The sequence below is a fragment of the Lampetra fluviatilis genome, chromosome 44 (genome assembly GCF_964198595.1).
Source record: "Lampetra fluviatilis chromosome 44, kcLamFluv1.1, whole genome shotgun sequence".
NCBI classification, from domain to species: domain Eukaryota; kingdom Metazoa; phylum Chordata; class Hyperoartia; order Petromyzontiformes; family Petromyzontidae; genus Lampetra; species Lampetra fluviatilis.
In genome coordinates, this window is record NC_136318.1 from 4,538,089 (window position 1) to 4,559,044 (window position 20,956).

The 20,956-nt window shown below is 51.6% G+C and overlaps 1 protein-coding gene across 1 annotated transcript in view; it reads left to right on the forward strand.

Moving 5' to 3' along the window:
- Positions 1–7,542, forward strand: part of LOC144947293 (plasma membrane calcium-transporting ATPase 2-like) — a 58,165-nt gene extending 50,623 nt beyond the window's left edge. Inside the window, 1 exon segment of the mRNA XM_078876525.1 lies at positions 461–7,542. Within this exon segment, the coding sequence (XP_078732651.1) occupies positions 461–868 (408 nt within the window). The 3' untranslated portion in view covers positions 869–7,542.
- The last annotated feature ends 13,414 nt before the right edge of the window (positions 7,543–20,956 follow it).

Genomic DNA, 20,956 nt, shown 5'->3' on the forward strand with positions numbered 1-20,956 from the left:
TCTTTGTCTTGGTTTTTCTGTGCGCTCACATGAGAGGTTTACGTGGGGTTCCATCTCAGCCGGATCCGTTCCAGGTCAGCAGCGTTCCCGGCTCGCAGATCGGATCGGCGAAGTTCGCCCTCCCCCCAGGGATAGCGTGGCACCCACGAAAATCCTGGCGACTAACTCAGTACCGAGACTCGTGTCTCGACATGTTGGGGGTGCCGGGGCACCCATGACACCCACAGTGACTACTGTCCACAAGTCACGTGCCACCTACTCCAGTCTACTAGCTCACACTCTTGATAGATGCCCACTCTCAGTAAACATTGCCAACGCTGGGCCAATGTTCGCATGAGGTTGAAACCGTCGGGCCAACGTAGGCCCGACTTTCCACGTTTACCGGTGTAGACGCGGGGACCACTGCTGGCAAATGATGCCGTATCGCGTTTTCACCTCCCCTCCCCACCTCCGGGCGCAGATCCGCGTGGTGAACGCGTTCCGGAGCTCGCTGTACGAGGGGCTGGAGAAACCGGACTCGCGAACGTCCATCCACAACTTCATGTCGCAGCCGGACTTCACGGAGGGCGAGCACGCCACACCGCAGATCCCGCTTATCGATGACACGGACGCGGACGAGGACGAGGCACCCACCAAGCGCAACGACGGGCTGCGGCCCGTCGCGGGCCTCGGCGGGCCGTCGCCCAACCGCAACAACAACCACAACCACCACGACCGCCACCAGCAGCTCAACCTGCAGCCGTACGGCCTCGAGCGCCGCGGCCTCGACAGCGGCATCAGCTTCCTGAGCACGGAGGACGCCAGCAAATCAGCCACCGCCTCCTCCAGCCCCGGCAGCCCCTTCCACAGCTTTGAGACTTCACTCTAGGGGAGGCCACCGCAGCCGCCGTGTTTCTACCACACCGAGTTCTCGGCGCCGCCGCCGCGGCCAAATTTTTTGTACGGCCGTCATCTTGGTGCCGCCCCCTGACGCCGCCATCTTGGGTGTTGCCGCCATGCCGTTGCCGCCATTGTTGGTGCTACTGCCATTTCGGGGCCGCCATTTTGTCGCGTACATCTTGGGGTTTTCTGTCCCTTTTCGTCGATCTGCTGCTGCTGCTGCCGCCGCCATTGTCCTGGTTTCGTCACCGTTTTGTGGCTGCCATATTGGTGCTGCCATCCTGGTTTTGCTACCCATTTTTGGGGCCGCTAACTTGGTTCTGCCGCCGTATTGGTTTTGACGTCGCCACCTCGGTGCCCGTTTTGCCGCTTGGCCTCTTGGGTGAACCAACCGCCAAAATAGCGGCCGGAGGCATCGTCGTCGCGTGCGAACAGCCTTTAACTTTTGTTTTAACCAATGAGGTGTGTTGGGGGGGGGGGGAGTTCTTCTAATTGTCAAGCGGGAGAGTCTGACGGAAGAAATGTGAACGGTAAAATGGAAACCGAGAATGTGGATTCATTATTCAGGGCCTTTCCTCTCAGTCAAATCCTTCGTGAGATGCACAAGGCCCGAAGCCTGCCAGGCAACACGGCGGAGTTGTGTGTGGGCCAAAGGACGAAAGGCCGATGTTGGATGGGGGGGGGGGGGGCTGCACTTTGTCCCACTTTTCCACGTAACCTCCTGACCTCACCATGCTGAACTTCGCTCCCCTAGTTCAAGAAGCTCATGCCGAGAGAGGTCCCAAATCCAACCTACCACACCAAGTTTTGCCCCCAACGAAGTGAAATGAAGGCTCTGTTGCCGTTCACTGAGCAACACGGACTCCACGCGAAATTTAGGAGCTCGGGGCTCTGCAGGGAAACGGAAAAAAAAAACAACGCGGGTTGGATTTATTGTTGTGCTCAGGGATTGGATCCGGTCGTTTGTGTGAATCATCTCGAGCCCCGCAGGGCAGCACCTGAGTAAAACCAGGGATCGACGCGAGAGAAGAGAGGACGTCGAAAACTACATTAATGACATTGGGGGGCCTCTGTTTTCCCTGGGAACGAACCACCTGGGCAGCTTGCGACCTCACGCGGGTTCACCTCCCACTTACGGGGGCAGCCGCTGACCCGCGACCCGTATTGACCTATTGACCTCACGAGGACCCATTTCGTTCCACGGTGTCAGCGATGCAATTGAAGAGCATGCCGTTTCTGGTCTTAAGTTGTCGTTATTTATTTATTGTTCGGACCGCTCACGGAGGCGGCAAAGGTCGGGGCAGAGATGGCGCGAGTCGCGAATCCCGCACGACGCAGGCCCAAGATGGCCCTAAGAGCACACGCGCGTGTGGACACTCGGGACGCGCGCACGCCAACGCACTTGAACAGACACACGGACACTTAATGCACGTATATCTGGTAAATGTGCCGGACGTTGGATCGACGTTCCATGTTTACTGGGTAAACACGTACGGCCATGAGCACACGCACGCACGCACTTAAAGTGACATGTGAACACCTAAATACACGCACGTACGCACGCGAACACAGAGGAACATGCGTGCACAGATGAACGTGTACACACGCACGCACACACATTAATACACACTCACTTGTGCAGTGCGGAAACATCATGAACACGTAGGAACACACACACACATGAGCACTTTATCATACGCACACACGAACACTGGATCGCACGCACACGCTTGAAGACACGTGAACACTCAATCACGCACACGTGAGCACGCGCACACTTGAGCACACACGTGAACATTTGCGCTTCCATTTTGTACGGTGTGTGGGACACTGAGAGCTGATGACTGTGGATGTTCGTCTCGTAGCACTGCTTCACTTTCACTCTCAACCAAAACGAAAACTGTCAGAGCGTCGATCATCTTCGCCGGCCTATCCCCCCCACCCCCCACCACTTTCCACTCCGCCCCCCCCAGCCAGTGGTTTAAAACTCCACATTCCCATGGCAGGGGTCAGTCCATCCGTGGGACCTACCCCCTCCCACGTGTTTCCAGCGCGAACCTCCAGAACGCGTCCAGGAATCTAGCCGGGTCGGGCAGCTACAATTCCTGCCGATTCCAGGCGCTTCGCGGTAGGATTGGTGAATCGCCAAAATGATGGTAGTGCCGCTGTGGAGGGACGTGTCAGTACAGCAAGTGGGTTTGTGTTGTGTAACTGCACGCATGCGGGGAGGGGGGAGGGGTTTCCAGGCACTCCAGTTTCCGTCCACGTGCGAAATGATGTCTCGCTCTATTATAAATACAATTCTGGCGTAACACACTAAGCTCATCTTCTTGGTTCTTTCGGTAAAGTCACGTAGAATGGAAATAATAAAATAATAAAAATAAAACATAATAAAATAATTCTCACGACGTTTCGGCCTCAACGCAAGCAGCCGTCCTCAGGTGAAGAACAGGTCTGTCGAGAAGATAGAGTCTGACTGCGTTGTGGCCGAAACGTCGTGAGAATTATTTTATGATGTTTTATTTTTATTATTTTATTATTTCCATTCGACGTGACTTTACCGAAAGAACCAAGAAGATGAATCCCTGCAGTCACGAAAGCTTTAAATCGAAATTTAAACTAAGCTAATTTTGATTTGACCAGGCCTACTGAGCTACTGTATAGCTCTTTTTCAGAAGCGACCTGGCCACAAAAAGATAGCTCAACGAAGTGGCTTATCACGTGGACATTTCTAACAGTCAAACACGCTAAACGCATGTTGATTTTTAAATGTGGAGGGAATAACTGGAGGACCCGGAGAAAAACCCACGCGACCACGGGGAGAGAGACACGCAAACTCCAGTTATACAGGCGTCAGGGTCAGAATCGAACCCACGACCTCCTGTATCTCAGGCGAGTGAGTTAACATCTCCTAGCCACCGTGGCGCCCTATACATTTAGAGCTGGGACGATGAATCAGTTAGAAAGTCGGCTCCACGGGTGATCAATCAGTTGCACGCAACGTTGGCTGTGCGCAACTGAATCGCTTGCATGCGGACGTCGCTGCGACGAACTCTGAACTCTCCAGCCTCGATCCGCTCAGGGATGTGTAAACCACGTGTTTCATCACCTCGTGCTGCGCAATTCGCGAGCCGCGATCGATCGGTCATCACGACCCTCTAGGGGGTGGCGCTGACGAGGAGGGGGGCGGGGCTCGGCTTATGGAGGGCGTGACCAGGCACTGAGACCACGCCCGGACACGCCCCTCGTTGCGCAACTGCTCGCTGAGACGAGCGATTTGGTTGCACAACTGCAAGCTCAGGTGACCTGTCGAGGCGGCTTAACGTCCGGTGGATAGTCTCCCTCGCCTGACGACCATTCATTAACTCCCTGGCTCCAGCCGCCCTGGGACTCGGTGGTTCGTGGTGGTGGTGGCGGTGGGGAGGTTTTGTCCCGTGGCATCTGGAATGTAAACCTCGCTCACGATTGTAGAGACATTCTGATAGCAGTTGCTGGAGCTGCCTCCCCCCCCCCTGCCAATATGTCGCTGACCCCGCCGCTACTGTTAGAAGGGCTTCCTCGCGTCTCAGGTGAAGCCGGACCCCCCCCCCCCCGCCTCCTTGCACACCTTAGGTAAAGGGGGAGGTGGGGGAGGTGGGGGTGGCGCAGGTGGGGAAGGTGGGGAGGAGGGTGGGGTGCGGCCTGCACCGTGCAGGATGGGATGGGGTCAAGGGGGTAGTGTTAGGCTGGGCTAGGAGATAGGGACAATATTCATCTGTAGGGTTAGGATTGTGGCTAGGGTGGGGGATTAGGCTAATGTTTGGCGCTAGGAATTCGGGATAGGGTGAGGACTAGAGCTAGGGCTATAATTAGAGGTAGGGTTATATAATTAGGGGTAGGGTTATATAATTAGGGGTAGGGTTATGGGCACAATGTTAAGACTGGGGTTTTTAGCTACAGCCAGGGATGGTGTTGGGGCTCCAGCAATTGTTAGGGATCGCGATCCAGGCGAGGGCTAGGGTTAGAGGTAGGATTAGGGGTTAGGGCTAAAGGGTCGTCTATGATGAAGGCTAGAAACTAGAGATAGGATTCGGGTTTGGACTGCATCTTGGCCAGGAACTGGACGAGGGATATGGTTAGGACTAGGGAAAGGAGTAAGTAGGACGGTGTTTGGGGTTAGTCTGAGGATTAGAGCTGGGACTATAGTAAGGACTGGAGTTTGTGGCTTCGGCGAGTATCAGCTGTTGTGTTAGGATTAAGTTCAGCGTTGCAGTCCATAATAAAGGTTTTGTGGAGGGTTAGATCGCGCAAATCTAAATGTGTCGTTAAACCCGCCGCCACCCGACACAGCCAATTAGTAAGGTTCGTCGCGAGAGTATGCCTAACCCCAAAAAGAAATACCCTTTATGATGAATAATATTGGTTGCAAAAGCCTACGCGTTAAACATGCGTTAGAGGTCGGAGCTAGGGATGGGGATTAGGTGGTTCTGGCGTTTGTATTTGGGGCTAATGATTGGGCGGGGGAGGGGGAGGGGGTGGGGGCTAGGGTTAAGATATTAGACTAGGAATGTCGGGCTGGGTTGGGGGCTCGAGTCAGGACCTCGACCACGTGCACCCTCACCGCCACGAGGACCGCTCGAGGCTTGGGGCCACCTATCAAACACGACCCCAGAGGTCGCAAACGGGTTTTGATTCCTTACCCGTACCCAGCCGCACCAGGGTCGCAAACGGGTACCCGTACCCTACCCGATACCCGTACCCTACCCGAAATGAGTGACAAACGGTTACTCACCGGTGACTCACGGCCTACCCCTACCCGGCCGCACCAGGGTCGTAAACAGGTACCCGTACCCGGCCGGGTACGGGTAGCCGGGTATCGGGTAGGGTACGGGTATCGGGTACCCGGTTGCGACCTCTGCACGACCCTCCCTCCCATCTCCCCCCCCTCGTTCCCTTCTCTCCCCCCCGCCCTGCACCACCTCCGCGTGGCTCTGACAGTCTGCATGAGTTTGGCAATAGTTTATATAAGAGTAACTTAAATATACACAACACGATATGATTTGTATTATTGTTGTTATTATCACTGTCGATATTATTACTGCCGCTGTTATTTGCCGAGTCGGTGCCACGAGGCTTCGTTTCTCCGCGCGTCTTCATTTCGTGACGCGCCCCTCCTGCCCCCCCCCCCCCATGCCAAGATGATAATGATTATCAATACAGTATTATAGTAATAATAATTATTATTACGAAAATTTGTATTAATTTTTTGCATTATTCGGATCCCCCTTCCTCTCTGTTCTTGACTTTGTGCTTTAAAAACGAAGGCGCCATCTCACCGCGCGCGAGGCTCGTGTTTCTTTGTGGTATTTGGCCCCGCTGGGTGCCACGTGACCTTGTGCCCCCCCCCCACACCCCCGCGTGCATGCCACCGTCTCTCTTCTGCGACCTCCTCGCTCGTCGCGTTCTCTACCCCTACCCCGCCCCGCCCCACGGTCGCTGACGTCATAAAGAACACCCCGCCCCCCGGTCGCTGACGTCATAAAGAAAAACACCGCCCCCCCCCACACTCTCTCCCTCCTCTTTTAGTTTGTTCCCCCCCCCCCACGCTGGACGCCCGCGTGCTTCAGCTGGGCTCAATCTGATGGGGAACTTTGGCGCCACGACTGGCGAGGAACAATAGAAACACAATGGAGGCGTGGGTGGTGGTGGCGGTGGTGGCGGTGTTGGCGGTGATGGTGCTGGTTTTCCGTTATTGTCATTTATTGTTCATTTGGTGGGGGAGCGGTGGCGCAGTGGTTAGCGCCGCGCTACTCACCCGGTCACCCGAGTTAGATTCTCACTCACGACCCCCCCACCCCCCCGTCAAATAACAAATAACGGTGATGAATTTTGGAACAGCCCTTCTCTAGGTCGACTAGGCCTTAAAACCAGTACCTAGTGCAGTGTGTAAACAGCAACACTCATGGGGAGGCAAAGGCGGCCGGGCACGGTGTTGGCCACCTAACCCTCTCGTGTGCCATCGGTGCTCGCTGGGGGTCATTTTCGTTTTGACCGCACGCGTGCGGATGGGACAGAGCCGGGCAGTATAGGCTCGACTCCCACCTCCGTCCCGACCACCCTACCAACCACCCCCCCCCCCCCGTTCATCGCTCGTGAGACACCGAGTAAAGCCACCGCACAGCCCCGCCACCCACGATCGGTTTCTTCTTCCACTTCTCCCGCCATGGCCACGGAGGGAACGTTCAGCCGCGCCGAGTCCGTGCCTCGTGATCGTTGGGTGAAGCAAAAAAAACACGAAACGCCACCCACGAAAATGGATTTTCGTGCGGATGGATTTCAAGCCCCCCCCACCTCCGCCCCCCCCACCCCCACGTCGTCGTCGTCGTCCGCGCGTGGCGCCCCCCTCTTGCAGTATCGGGGTGTTTTTTGTTTGTTCCGGAGCCGCGCGTTCTCGTGTCAGGGGGCACGGGCGAGAGAGTGTGCGGGGAGTGGGGGGGCTCACAGTTGCTCTGTCATCGTCGTTGGGTTCTTTGCCGCTTTTTGAGGCCCCCCCCCTCCCCCCCCCCCTGGCTGGAGCGGCGGCGGTCGGGCGCATTTATTTATTTATTTCTGTCAGGAATAATCGCGAGGTGATTTGCACCTTCGGAGCAATATCAACAAATAAACGTCGTCGTGGTGAAATTACAGCGAGGCCCGCGAGGCGCCGTGTGGTCTGTGGTGCTGCTGGTGGTGGTTGTGGTAGTGCTGGTGATCGTGGTGCTGGTGGTGGTGGTTGTGGTGGTGCTGGTGGTGTTGACCACCCACCCCCTCGTGTGATGTGCCGGCCTTCATAGGTGCTCGCTAACAGCACTTGCCCCAACAGTCTGTTGCAGGCTCTACGGGGGAGCTTTGTCTTTTGGTGGTGTTGGTGGTGCTGGTGATGATGGTTGTGGTGGTTCTGCTGGTGGCGGTTGTGGCTGTGGCGCTGAAGGTGGTGGTGCCGGTGGTGGTGATGACAGTGCGATGTGAGTTTTTGATTTTTCCGAAGTGTACCCATGAAGTATGTCCACTTCTCTACCTGACAGACATTTCAAAGTGCACCCCAAAAATGATGAAACGCCTACGCGCATTCACAAAATGTACCCTCAAAATTACACGCGCGCGCACCCGACACCATTTCAAAGCGCGTCACAAAATATCGCGCAGGCCGCGAGCAAATGTCGGGATGAAACTGGCAACGACCGCACAGAGCCACCGTGGTTTCAAAGGGTTCGGCGACAATCTCGCCCGGCGGCTGCAGCCACGCTCACGGGCGCGTGGCAGGAGGAGGAGCCCAGCCGGGGCGTGGGCAGTGGGGGAGGAGGACGATGGGCAAACGTAGTTTCAAGTTTTCAAGTTTCATTTATTAGGTATAGCCCTTTCGATTTGAAGCTTTCGTGACTGCAGGGATTCATCTTCTTGGTTCTTTCGGTAAAGTCACGTAGAATGGAAATAATAAAATAATAAAAATAAAACATAATACAATAATTCTCACGACGTTTCGGCCACAACACAAGCAGCCGTCCTCAGGTGAAGAACAGGTCCGTCGATAAGACAGAGTCTATTATGTTTTATTTTTATTATTTTATTATTTCCATTCTACGTGACTTTACCGAAAGAACCAAGAAGAGGTATAGCCCTGTGAGCTATTTGGCTCTTGAATCGGGTGCAACCGCAACAAACAAAAAAACAAAAACATGAACAAGAAAACATCTTAAAGTGACTAAGTGCAAACAGAAAATCCAAGAAAAGACAGCAAAATATTGCAGAAAAAGCACCGTATACCAACGCTGTGTGCAAAAATCCCAGTGGGATGCAAGTCAAACAACAACAACCACAAGACAACTTAGATTAAGGCCATCAGTCTAACTCTGTAAAGAGTAGGGATGCAAATGATGACTGATTATGATGATGATGATCATCATCAAAATGATAATGATGATGATGATAATAATAATAAGGGTTTTTCACCTTTTTTTCTGGCGACAAAACTGAAACCTTTTGTGTGCGCCTTTTGGCGTCATCTGGTCGAATACCGTATGAGACTAGGCTCTAAGGAAAGCTGTCTCTGGTGTGGGACCAATCAATTTCAAGAACACTGCATAAATTATCAGTGTTGTTTTTTGTTTGCATTGTGACTGCAAGTATTGTGGTTAATGTAAACATGATTCCTTGCAAAAGGTTTCAGTTTTGTACTGGCAAAGGAGGCCTCGTGATGATGATGACGACAATAATGATGCCCTTAATGATAACGATGATCGCAATGATTACGATCATTTATTATGATCACAATGATAACGATTATGACGACGACGATGATGATGATGATTGCGATGGCAATGATGACATGATGATGATGATGATGAAAATAATGACGATCGTGTAACAATTACAGACTCACAGACTCACATAGAGACACACAGACTCACATACAGACACATAGACTCACATAGAGACACACAGACTCACAGATTCGTAGACTCACACAGACTCACATAGACTCACATACAGACTCATACAGACTCATAGACTCACAGACTCACATAGACTCACAGACTCACATAGACTCACATAGACTCACACAGACTTACACAGACTCACAGACTCACACAAACTCACAGACTCACACAGACTCACATAGACTCATATACTCACATAGACCCACAGACTCACACAGACTCACACAGACTCACAGACTCACACAGACTAACATAGACTCATAGACTCACATAGACTCACACAGACTCGTATACGAGACTGGCACCGCACCCAACGCCCGCCGGGTGTCCCCAGGTGACTCCTGCAACTGATTCCCGGCCCCTGGTCTCTTTACGTCTCCCCAGCTTCCACACTATCATCTTGAACAATGGTGACACGTGACCGTGCGATTTGTGGCCGTGGCGATGAAGATGCCGGTGGTTTACCTTGTACAAATAAGGATGGTAATTATGATGGTTATCTTAAAGATCGTTTAGCCTTGGCCAGGAAACCCGCACGGGATGTTTATATCTTGATTTGATTTGTTTTATTTCTACCTCCGTGACTTTACCGAAAAAACCAAAGAGTAGGGGGATGTTTAGACTTTCGTCCGTCCTCTGCCCGACATTTCACGGTGAGGAAGTATTCAGCGGGCTGTGATAGCGCCCCAGCGCAGAGAGAAGGGTTCATAGAATGGGTGTAGGGGTGGGGTCACCTTTGAAACCCCCTTCATCCCCGCCACGGTGGCTAGGAGATGTTAACTACCTCGCCTGCTGTACGGGAGGTTCGTGGGTTCGATCCCGACCTTGACGGCTGCTGTTGTAGATTTTGAGTTTGCGGTGTCTCTCTCTCTCCCCGTGGTCGCGTGGATTTTGCTCCGGGTCCTCCAGTTTTTTTCCCCTCCACGTTTACAAACACGCCTTTAGAGTATTTGGCTGATAAAAAAAAATCACGCGATAAGCCACGTATCATTTGTGTCGCTTCTGAAAAAGGGCTATAATAGCTCAGTGAGCCTTACCCGTCAAAATAAAAAAATATAAATATTTGTAGTTTAATTCTAGATTTGAAGCTTTCGTGACTGCAAGGATTCATCCTCTTTGGTTTTTTTCGTGATTTAATTTAATTGTTTTCATTTATTTAATTTAAATTTTTACCTACGTGACTTTACCGAAAGAACCAAAGAGTATTTGTAGTTTAGTTTGACCACAGGAGAACCTCTCTTGCGAGTTTGGGGGGTGCGTGCGGCCGAGTGGGAAAGTTCTAATAAGTTTTGCGCCGTGGATTGTTCTTTGTTGTTGTTAAGAATGTAAACGGTAGCTCGCGGAATTAATCACGCGCGGTCTGGTGGCGCACAAAGGGAGGAAGTTAGTCGCCAAATTTCGCGGCGCGTTCGCACCCGAGTTCTAATCAACGGGAAAAGCGCCGTCGTTGTAATGTAAAAAAATGTCGTGTGTATATTTTTTTGCGAAAAAAATTCCCGAAGCGAAATTTTAGGAAACGTTCAAGTGTACGGCGACACTACTCAGGCACAACTGGATAAGGACGCAAACTAGAAAAAATAAACTACTTTGATTTTTTTTTACCAGGTTAAAGCCCACTGAGCTCTTTAGCTCTTTTTCAGAAGCGACCTGGCCACAAATGATAAGCTCAACTAAGTGGCTTATCACGTGGAAATGTTTAGCAGCCAAATACTCTAAACGCGTGTTTCTAAATGTGGAGGGAAAAAACCAGAGGACCTGGAGAAAAATCTACGCGACCACGATGAGAGAGAGAACACGCAAACTCCAAATATACAGCAGCAGGCGTCAGGGTCGGGATCGAACCCACGCCCTCCTGTATACCAGGCGAGGCAGTTAACATCTCCTAGCCACCGTGATGATGATGAGAGAGACGAAAACTCCACATATACAGCAGCAGCAGGCGTCAGGGTCGGGATCGAAGTATATTTAATTAAGTAGAACGTGTTGTCTATATTTATATAAAGTTGCGCATTTTGATGTGACATCACATTTCTCAAACCCCCCTCCCTCGTCACACATCGTCACAAATGTCTGACCCCCCCCCCTAGGTTCGTGACGTCATTTATGAACGGCCCCAAACGCAACCACGCGGTGACTGAAGCCTGCCGCCGTGCGGTTTGTACAAATAAATCAATCAATCAACGCGACACGTAAGATCACGGCGTGTATAAATGAAGCGATTAAAACCGTACGCTCTTACAGAACAAGCGAGCACATCCAGAATGTCTCGGGCCGTGGTGACATCTCCCAGCCCTCCCCTCCACCCATCGCTGTGACCGTGCTACTGATGTAAGTGTCGCATAGCACCCTGGCCTCTGCGTACCCTCAGTGTCCCCCCGCCCCTGCTGATTCTGTGCGGCCAATCCTTCTGTCAACACCACTTTCCCGACAATCTAAAAACAACGGCGGCGGATTCGTCAGAGCGGGGAAGTGATGTGCTGGGGGGTGGTTTAGGGGTGACGGGGGACTGCCCGGTGCTTTCCGAGCAAATTTCCAGAACTCCGCCGACGCCGCCCCTCCCCACACGGACGGACGGGGGGGTCGGAATCAGAGAGTCGTTTTATTTATATCTTAGTGTGTTTGTTTGTCTGTGTGTTGATGTGTGTTGATGTGTGTGGGTTGGGGTGGAGCTTAACGGCTGGCGCACTGAGCTCCGAAACCAGCGGCCGGATTTCGATTCCCCCCCCGCCGCTCACGGCCAACATCAGTGACGATTATCTGCACCGGTCCTGGGCCTCCTCTAGGTCGACTTCAAATTTAGTTTTGATTCAAAACTGAATTTTCAAGATCACATTGACTATATTAGTAAAAAGACAAAGGTAGAGATTGGTTTTCTGTATCGACACAAGCACTGCTTCCCCCCCTATGTTCCGCTTGCAATTGATCAAAGCTACCGTACTGCATCTACTTGATTACTCTGACATCGTATATAAATCAGCCCCCAGTACTTTACTGAAGAAGCTTGACTCAATTTATCACTCGGCCTTAAGATTTGCATTGAACTGCCCATATATGAGCCACCACTGTGATCTCTACATTGGGTCAAACTTAACATCTCTTAATGATCGACGGCTTGTGCATCAGATCTTATTAATTTACGATGTACTTACAAAAAAATCAGCAGACTACCTGCTGGATCTCCTCTCTGTTTCGAAGAACAAATGTGACCTAAGGTCTTCGCTCATTTACCAGCTTCGCATTCCCTATTGCCGTACAAATACTGGAGAAAGGGCCTTTGGTATTGATGCCCCCAGGGTCTGGAATGCTATCGCCAATAAACTGCAACTTGGATCACTACGTGTGAGATCTTCACTCAAAACTGCTCTAGAGGAGTTGTACACCCCTAGCTGCAACTGCTATTGAGAATGACCTGAAATCAAATGTATTATTCCGGATGACCGCTGCAAAGTATGGTCTTGAGTTTTGATTTAGTGTGCTGATCATTAAAGGTGTATTGAAAAATGTAGATTCTGCTACTGATACTCCAGCTGTTATGAAGTGATTCATGCAGCCAGCTATGGCTGCAAGTTTGGTCATACATGTTATGTATATCGTTTATTGTTAAATTTGAATCACAGTTCCTATGATCACTGTTACATTGTTTTTATAGCTTTATTTTAGTGATTTTGCAAACGTTTTGGTTTAGCCATGTTTGTTTTTTGTAGTACAGAGTTTGCCTGATAACTTTAATCAACATTGTCTTATGGTTGTTATTGTTTGACTTGCATCCCACTGGGATTTTTGCATACCGTTGAAATGCGGCGTTTTTTTTCTGGAAGACTTTGCTGTTTTTTCCAGGATTTTTCTGTTGCGTTTAGTCACTTTAAGATGTTTCTTGTTCATGTTTATGTTTTGCTGCGGTTGCACCCGAGTCAAGAGCCACAGGACTCACAGGGTTATACCTAATAAATGAAACTGAAACTGAAAAGAATTTGCACCTGGTGTGGTGTGTAAACATCGCCGCTGGGGAGACAAAGGCAGCCGGGCGTGGTGCTGGCCACTCACCCCATCGTGTGCCGTACCAGGCCTTCATATGTGCTTTTGCTAACAGCACTTGCCCCACCCAACAGTCTGTTAAAGGCTATACGGGGGATCTTTGTATTTAGTTGTCTATTTGTGTGTGTCTATGCCGAAGCTTCGGTCTTCTCAGTCACAGTCGCCTGCCCTCCCTTCTCTATGCTTGCAAAACGTGAAGGCCTCTAAATGAACATCTGCGCCGATTTGAAACGTTCAGGCTGGCCTGCCTGGATTTAACCAGACGCATTGAAAGGTCTGGGACACAGTCCCATCAGTGCGCTCCTCCGGCAGGCGAGGCTACGTTGGCTGTCTCGTGTAGCCACTGCATGCCCAGCCACCGCATGCCCAGGCAGCTTCTGTTTGGTCGGACAGAGGGGGCTCAACGGGCGCTGAACGGGGTAGAGAAGAGATGGGATAGGCTGATAAGTGGACTTGCAGAAGATTGACACTAGCGGTGTCAAGATCGGCCTCTTGAGTAGGAGGAGGCTCATGAAGGCCGCTTCCGGGCAGTTGGAGGCAGCCGCCTTCCAGCAAACATCGGAGAGCAGAGGAGCGACGCTCACAACAACGCGCGAAGCACCGGGCGGATAAAACGCAGCGAGGTGCCACAATGGGCAGGACACGGGGTGCATCTGCCAGTCGTTTCGGTCAGTAATCCCGCGGTACCCTGGGTGTGCGAGTGGGTGGGTGTGTGTGGTGAGTCGGGGCGATTGGGAGGGTGTGTGTGAGTCGGGGCGAGTGGGTGGGTGTGAGTCAGTCGAGGTGAGCGCGGAGGTGAGTGGGTGAGTGTGTGTGGGTCAGTCGGGGTGAGCTCGGAGGCGAGTGGGCGGCTGAGTGACCCTTGGTTTCAAAGCGCTCATGGTCATTGTGTTGCGAATGAAAGCAACAATTCTGAGCAGAGGAAGCTATCCAGCGATGCCTACGCGGAATCGGAGTACAACCGAGTTTGGAGGAAGCGGAGGGAGTCAAATTTATAGCCGTGTTTGGCGAGTAAAGGCGTAGCACTGCAATTCCTTGCACTCGCCACTGCTTTACGGAGCGGTTACAGAGACCCCCATCTAGAGACGGTTTCCACTAAACACTTTTTTTTATTTTACCAGGTAGGGCCCACTGAGCGATGATGTAGTTCTTTGTCAGAAGCGACCGGCCCACAAATGATAGCTCAGCCAAGTGGCTTGTCACGTGGAAATGTATTGCAGCCCAGATACTCCGAACGCGTGCTTGTAAATGTGGAGGAGAAACAGCGGACGAAAAATCCCCGCGACCACGGGGAGAGAGACACGCAAACTCCAAATATACAGCAGCAGCAGGCGTCGTCGGGGTGGGGATCGAACCCTCGACCTCCTGTATACCAGGCGAGGGAGTTAACATCTCCTAGCCACCGTGATGACGATGAGAGACACGAAAACTACAAATATACAGCAGCAGGCATCGTAAGGATCTGGATCGATCCCACGACCTGCTGTATACCAGGCGAGGTAGTTCACATCTCCTAGCCACCGTGATGATGATGAGAGACACGAAAACTACACATATACAGCAGCAGGCATCGTAAGGTTCGGGATCGATCCCACGACCTGCTGTATACCAGGCGAGGGAGTTAACATCTCCAAGCCACCGTGGGTGTTTGGCCTACTCTTCTACAGTGGCCCAGACGTCTCGTCATTGGGTGTGCGTACTCACGCTTTACCCCACCACAACACTCGATCTGATGATTGGCGATCTTGGATGATGGTTAGCCGAGGGGGGGGTTTGTTAAAGACACTGAATCTTGCTTTAAGCGCAGGGAGATTGAAACGAACCGACGATCCGCTGAGATGATGCACGCGTGTTGAACTTCTTTCGAATTCGCTTTGTGAATCTAAGGTTTCTTATGTGAGTCTATGCGTCTCTATGAGAGTCTATGGATGTCAATGTGAATCTATAGATCTCGTTATGAGTATAAGGGTATCCATGTGAGTGTATGGGTGTCTATGTGAGTCTAAGGGTCTCCGTGCAAATCTATACATCTATTTACGAGTATAATATTTACGAGTATATATACAAGGTCGGGTCTCGTGGAATTTCTTTTTACTTGATGCAGCAATCGTGCTGTGACGGTTCCACCTGAAGACGGAAGCTTGTGTTGCCTCCGAAACGTCGTGATTTTTTATTTTACTTTTATTAATTATATTTTTTACCTACGTGACTTTACCGAAAAAACCTAAGAGTATGAATCCTTGCAGTCACGAAAGCTTCAAATCTAGAGTATAAGGGTGTCTGTGTGAGTCTATGGGTCCCAGTGTGAATCGAGAGATCTCGATCTTCGTTTGACGGCCGATGATGATGGGAGACCACCTGGCTGAGCCGGATGATTGTGGAGTAGCGGCGATGGTGACGATGCCTCCTCCTCTCTCGTATCTGCGAATCGGGCACCGACTCCACGTTACACTGCCCACGGTTCTGTCAGGCTGCGTCGAGTCCGGGTTCACGTTGGCGTGGGTGTGGAGTCCCCGCAAAGGTTCAGCTCATCGCTCCGATCACATTAGCGCGGCGTCCTTCACTGCAAGGCCCGCGGGCCACTGGCGAGGCCACTGGTGGCCTTCAGCGCGGTCGCTGTCCTGCGGCCCACCGACAACACGCAGCACGTGACGACACCCCCCGTCGTCGTCATCAAGTGCTGCTGCTGCTGTCACAATGTTTTTTAATGGTGCGGCGGCTCTAACTCCCACTGGCGATATCTTATCGGCCACAGTGCCAGCTCCCCCCCGCCCCCCCCTGAACATTCAGTGGGGGGCAAGTGCCGTAGTGACCTGCGAGTTTCCAAGCAGTCGAGCGACGCTGCTTCTTCGACGGAACCTCAATCGAGAGCAGCAGCGGCGGCTGCGGCACGCCCAGCCAGCCGGCCAGCCACCCACGCACGCGCACAAAGACAAAGATCCCCCGCATAGCCTTTGCGTAATTTTGGGGCAAGTGCTGTTAGCGGAGTAGCACCTATGAAGGCCGGCGCGGCACACGAGGGGGTGGGTGGCCAGCACCACTGCCGGACGCCTTTGTCTCCCCACTGGCGATGTTTTTACGCACAGCACCAGGTACTCATTTGAGGCTGAGTCGACCTAGGGGAGGCCCAGTACCGGTTCAGATGATGTTGGCCGTGAGCGGGAATCAAACCCAGGTCGCCGGGTTCGGTGCGCAGCTTGCTAACCGCTACACTACCGCTGCCCCGCACACCCCCACATCACACACGCCACACACACCACACACCACACACCACACACACATACACCACACACACCACACACACCACACACACACCACACACACACCACACACACACACCACACACCCCACACACACCACACCACACACACACCACACACACACCACACACACCACACACACACCCCACACACACCACACACACCACACACACACACCACACACACACACCACACCACACACACCACACACACACACCACACACACACACCACACACATCAGGAAGGGGGAGGGGTGTGCGGAGTGGATTTCGAGAAGCAGGGCGGGGACCCCCAAGTGGAAGTGGCTTTCAAAACAGCGGCTCACTTCCTGAGCCAGTCCCCAGCCCTGACCCCCTGTCCCCTACACGGCACCCCCCCCGCCATCCCCTACGCGGCACCCCTAACCCTCCCCCGCCATCCCCTACGCGGCACCCCTATCCCCTACAGGGGTGGGGGTACCGTGCCCCCCACCCTGGTGCCCCGTTCCCCTCCCGTGCCCCCCCCCATTGCCCCGTGCCCCTCCCGTGCCCCCCCCCGTGCCCCTCCCGTACCCCCCTCCCGCCCCGTGCCCCCCCCCGTGCCCCCCCCTTGCCCCCCCCCGTCGCCCCGTGCCCCCCCCATTGCCCCGTGCCCCTCCCGTGCCCCCCCCCGTGCCCCTCCCGTAACCCCCCTGCCGCCCCGTGTCCCCCCCCGTGTGGGTGGTAGAGATATTGTCCAGAAAACCCCCTTCGTGTGGTCATCATGATTATTTTGTCATTTCGTTGAAATGACGCAATCGTTCCTTGGTACCTTTAAATCATTTTGCAGTCCATTAATTTTTACTCGTCCACGCACCCACCCACGGCTGACGGTGGTGATGATACTGACGGTACAACCTTACGTCTACGCGGTGGTTCGATACAATGCCTCGATCGTGGACCGTGATTCAGATAAACAAATCGATAATTATTTTTCTTTACAGCATGGATCGGTTTCGACATTTAACGTCTCATCAGCAATGCGCTCCGCTGCGTGATCCGTGAAGCTTTATATGATGTGCACAACATTGGGCACAATAATCGACACGTTGAGTTACGAATTAAAAACTCGGCCCTTGCCAATCCACTGCTGGATGATGGCCTCTCCCCCCAACACGATGGCATTTATTGTCATCGTCATTTGTCGGATCATACTTCCCCGCTCTGGACGTTTGCGAGTTTGTGAAGAGCGGGGGAGGATGGGAGGTAGGGCAAGGACTCGCGGCCGGTTCTGAGATCACTCGCCGCTGACGTTAGCCGTGACTGGGGAATCGAACTCAGGCCAGCCGGGTTCATCATGTGTTTACGTTGAACTTCTTTCGCACCGTACGTGGCCACCCGTGCTAATAATGGCCGAGTGACGCTATACCGATGCAAGGATCATTAAACTAAACAAAAAAAATATTTTATATTTTACCAGGTAAGCCCCACTGAGATATACAACTTTTTTTGTTGTTGCAGAAGCGACGTGGCTATCGCAATTGATAGGTCAACGAAGTGGCTCACGTGGAAATTAATAGCAGCCAAATTACGTTGCATTTTCAGAGTTCATTGCAAACAGTCGATCACCATGCGTGGTGGATTATACTCGCATTACACTGGTCAACAAAAAAAAAAGATTTTTTTCTGGCCTGGACTTTTGCAGCTGTTTTAGACTAATTTCCGGGTGCTGATTCCAAATCTGTTCTCAGATTTGCTCTATCACATCTCATTTTATGCTATCGGCATACCCCATTTTCATTGATTTTACTCGAAATTAACTCTGTCACTTATGATTGCAAGTTGTTGCGAGTCAGTGACTGCTTTAGTGTTAAAATATGGTGCTGTATTTTTAGCATAGTGTGTTTATAATATCATTTTATGTAGATATCCACATTTATTTAATATTTTTTTCTGCAGTTTTTATTGAAAATGCAATATTTGATATCTCAAAAACCTGATGTGATAGACAAAAACTGATGCCAGATTTGGAATCAGCACCCCAAAATTACATTAAAACCGTTGGAATACCTTATGCCAGAAAAAGTGTGTTGACCAGTGTTATCGACTTGAATGCGTGCGCCGTGATTGCATCATCTTCAGCGATGATCGAACCACGAGCTGGATGAAAATCTCTTTCGCAATCCATCGACGATGGCAATATCTCAACTCGACGCCGTCGGCAGCAGACGCTGCGCTAACTGCGAGCTAAAGGCGCGGCCCCTGCAATTTCCCTCGCTCCCGCCCCAGGCGAGCAGGACGGGGGGCCCACCATTGCGGCGAATTCTCGAGGGGACATTTCAGTTCAGTTGATTTTGAACTGCCCTGTGAGCCAACGAAGCTCTCACATCGGGTTTCATGAACAAAGAACACCACCGCCGCTTCCCCGACATACGCAACAAGTCACAGCGAAGTTAATTAATAACAAAACAGTAGCAGATGAGCGAAAAAAAAATTGCAAATCATAATCGCGATATAAAAATGTACTTTTTTTAAAGAAAAAAATTGTGAAAAAATATGGATTATGGAAAAATAAGAAAAGGTTCCACCCTTTCTGGCAATGAAATAACGAGTTGTGTAAAGATGTTCGAACACCAAATCAGGTACCTTTTTGCAAGGAATCAAGTTACACTGCATTAACCACAAACGGTACTTGTGGTGAACACGCAAACAAAACGCGCTCTGATAATTATATGATGATGCATTGTCTTTGAAACTGATTGGGGCTACACCACAGACAGCAGCAGCCGTATTCTTGGTTCTTTCGGTAAAGTCACGTAGAAGGGAAATAAAAAAGAAAAGAAAAAAATTAACCCGTAAAAACAAAGTTTTTCACTCTAAATCCTTTAAATGCGTGGCGGCTAGAGTCCTCTCGTCCTCTGGCTTGAGATGGCTGCCACCTATGGGTCAGATGATTGTCTGCCAGCATTAAGCAATTGGTAAATAAATATTTTAAAAAAATTCCCTAAACAGTGTAAAATTTTGGAAAAATGTTTTCACGAAAATTAGTTGTCACGCACAACGAGCCTGTGTGGAAAATGTCAGCTCGATTGGATCACGGGAAGTGGGTTAAAAAACGACTGAAAGATTTGCACGGTCGTAAGCAAGCAAACAAGCACACAAGCACGCAAGCAAGCAAGCGAACTTAATATAAAGGATTTTAATATATACTACTTGAATTTTATTATTATTTTATTATTTCCCTTCTACGTGACTTTACCGAAAGGACCAAGAATATGAATCCCTGCAGTCAGTCACGAAAGCTTCAAATCAAAATTTAGCAGCAGCCTTCGTTAGGGCCTTGTCTCTCACCAGCAGTGTCAGACCAGAGAACAACGCCAACAGGCGAACAGCACAAGGGCAATGCACCATCAGGGCTCGCGGCGAGCAGCTACAAATGGACTACTATCAAAATATCGCACGCTTTTTATCTCCAGTCTGGCCGACTCTCCCGCGATGACGAGTTGGAAGTTGGTGGGCTGACCCACGCTTTAACCCACCAATCGCAAGCGACCTTCCCATCGGGGTTTTGTTTTTGTATAAACTTCCCCCCCCCCCATTGATTTTAACTGTCGCGCCAGGAGATGGGAGTCGAACCGTCGTCCTGTGTGGGTGGAAGGTGCTGCCGCTGTAGCTGCTGCTGTAGCTGCTGCTGCTGTAACTGCTGCTGCTGTAGCCGCTGCTGCTGTAGCCGCTGCTGCTGTAGCTGCTGCTGTTGTTGCTGCTGTATCTGCTGCTGCTGTAGCTGCTGCTGTAGCTGCTGCTGTTGTTGTTGCTGCTGCTGCTGTAGCTGCTGCTGTAGCTGCTTCTGTAGCTGCTGCTGTAGCTGCTGCTGCTGTTGTTGCTGCTGCTGCTGCTGTAACTGCTGCTGCTGTAGCTGCTGCTGTAGCTGCTGCTGCTGTAGCCGCTGCTGCTGTAGCCGCTGCTGCTGCTGTAGCTGCTGTAGCTGCTGCTGTAGCTGCTGCTGTTGTTGCTGCTGTATCTGCTGCTGCTGTAGCTGCTGCTGTAGCTGCTGCTGTTGTTGTTGCTGCTGCTGCTGTAGCTGCTGCTGTAGCTGCTTCTGTAGCTGCTGCTGTAGCTGCTGCTGCTGTTGTTGCTGCTGCTGTAACTGCTGCTGCTGTAGCTGCTGCTGTAGCTGCTGCTGTTGTTGCTGCTGCTGTAGCTGCTGCTGCTGTAGCTGCTGCTGTATCTGCTACTGCTGTAGCTGCTGCTGTTGTTGCTGCTGCTGTAGCTGCTGCTGCTGTTGTTGCTGCTGTTGTTGCTGCTGCTGCTGTATCTGCTGCTGCTGTAGCTGCTGCTGTTGTTGCTGCTGCTGCTGCTGTAGCTGCT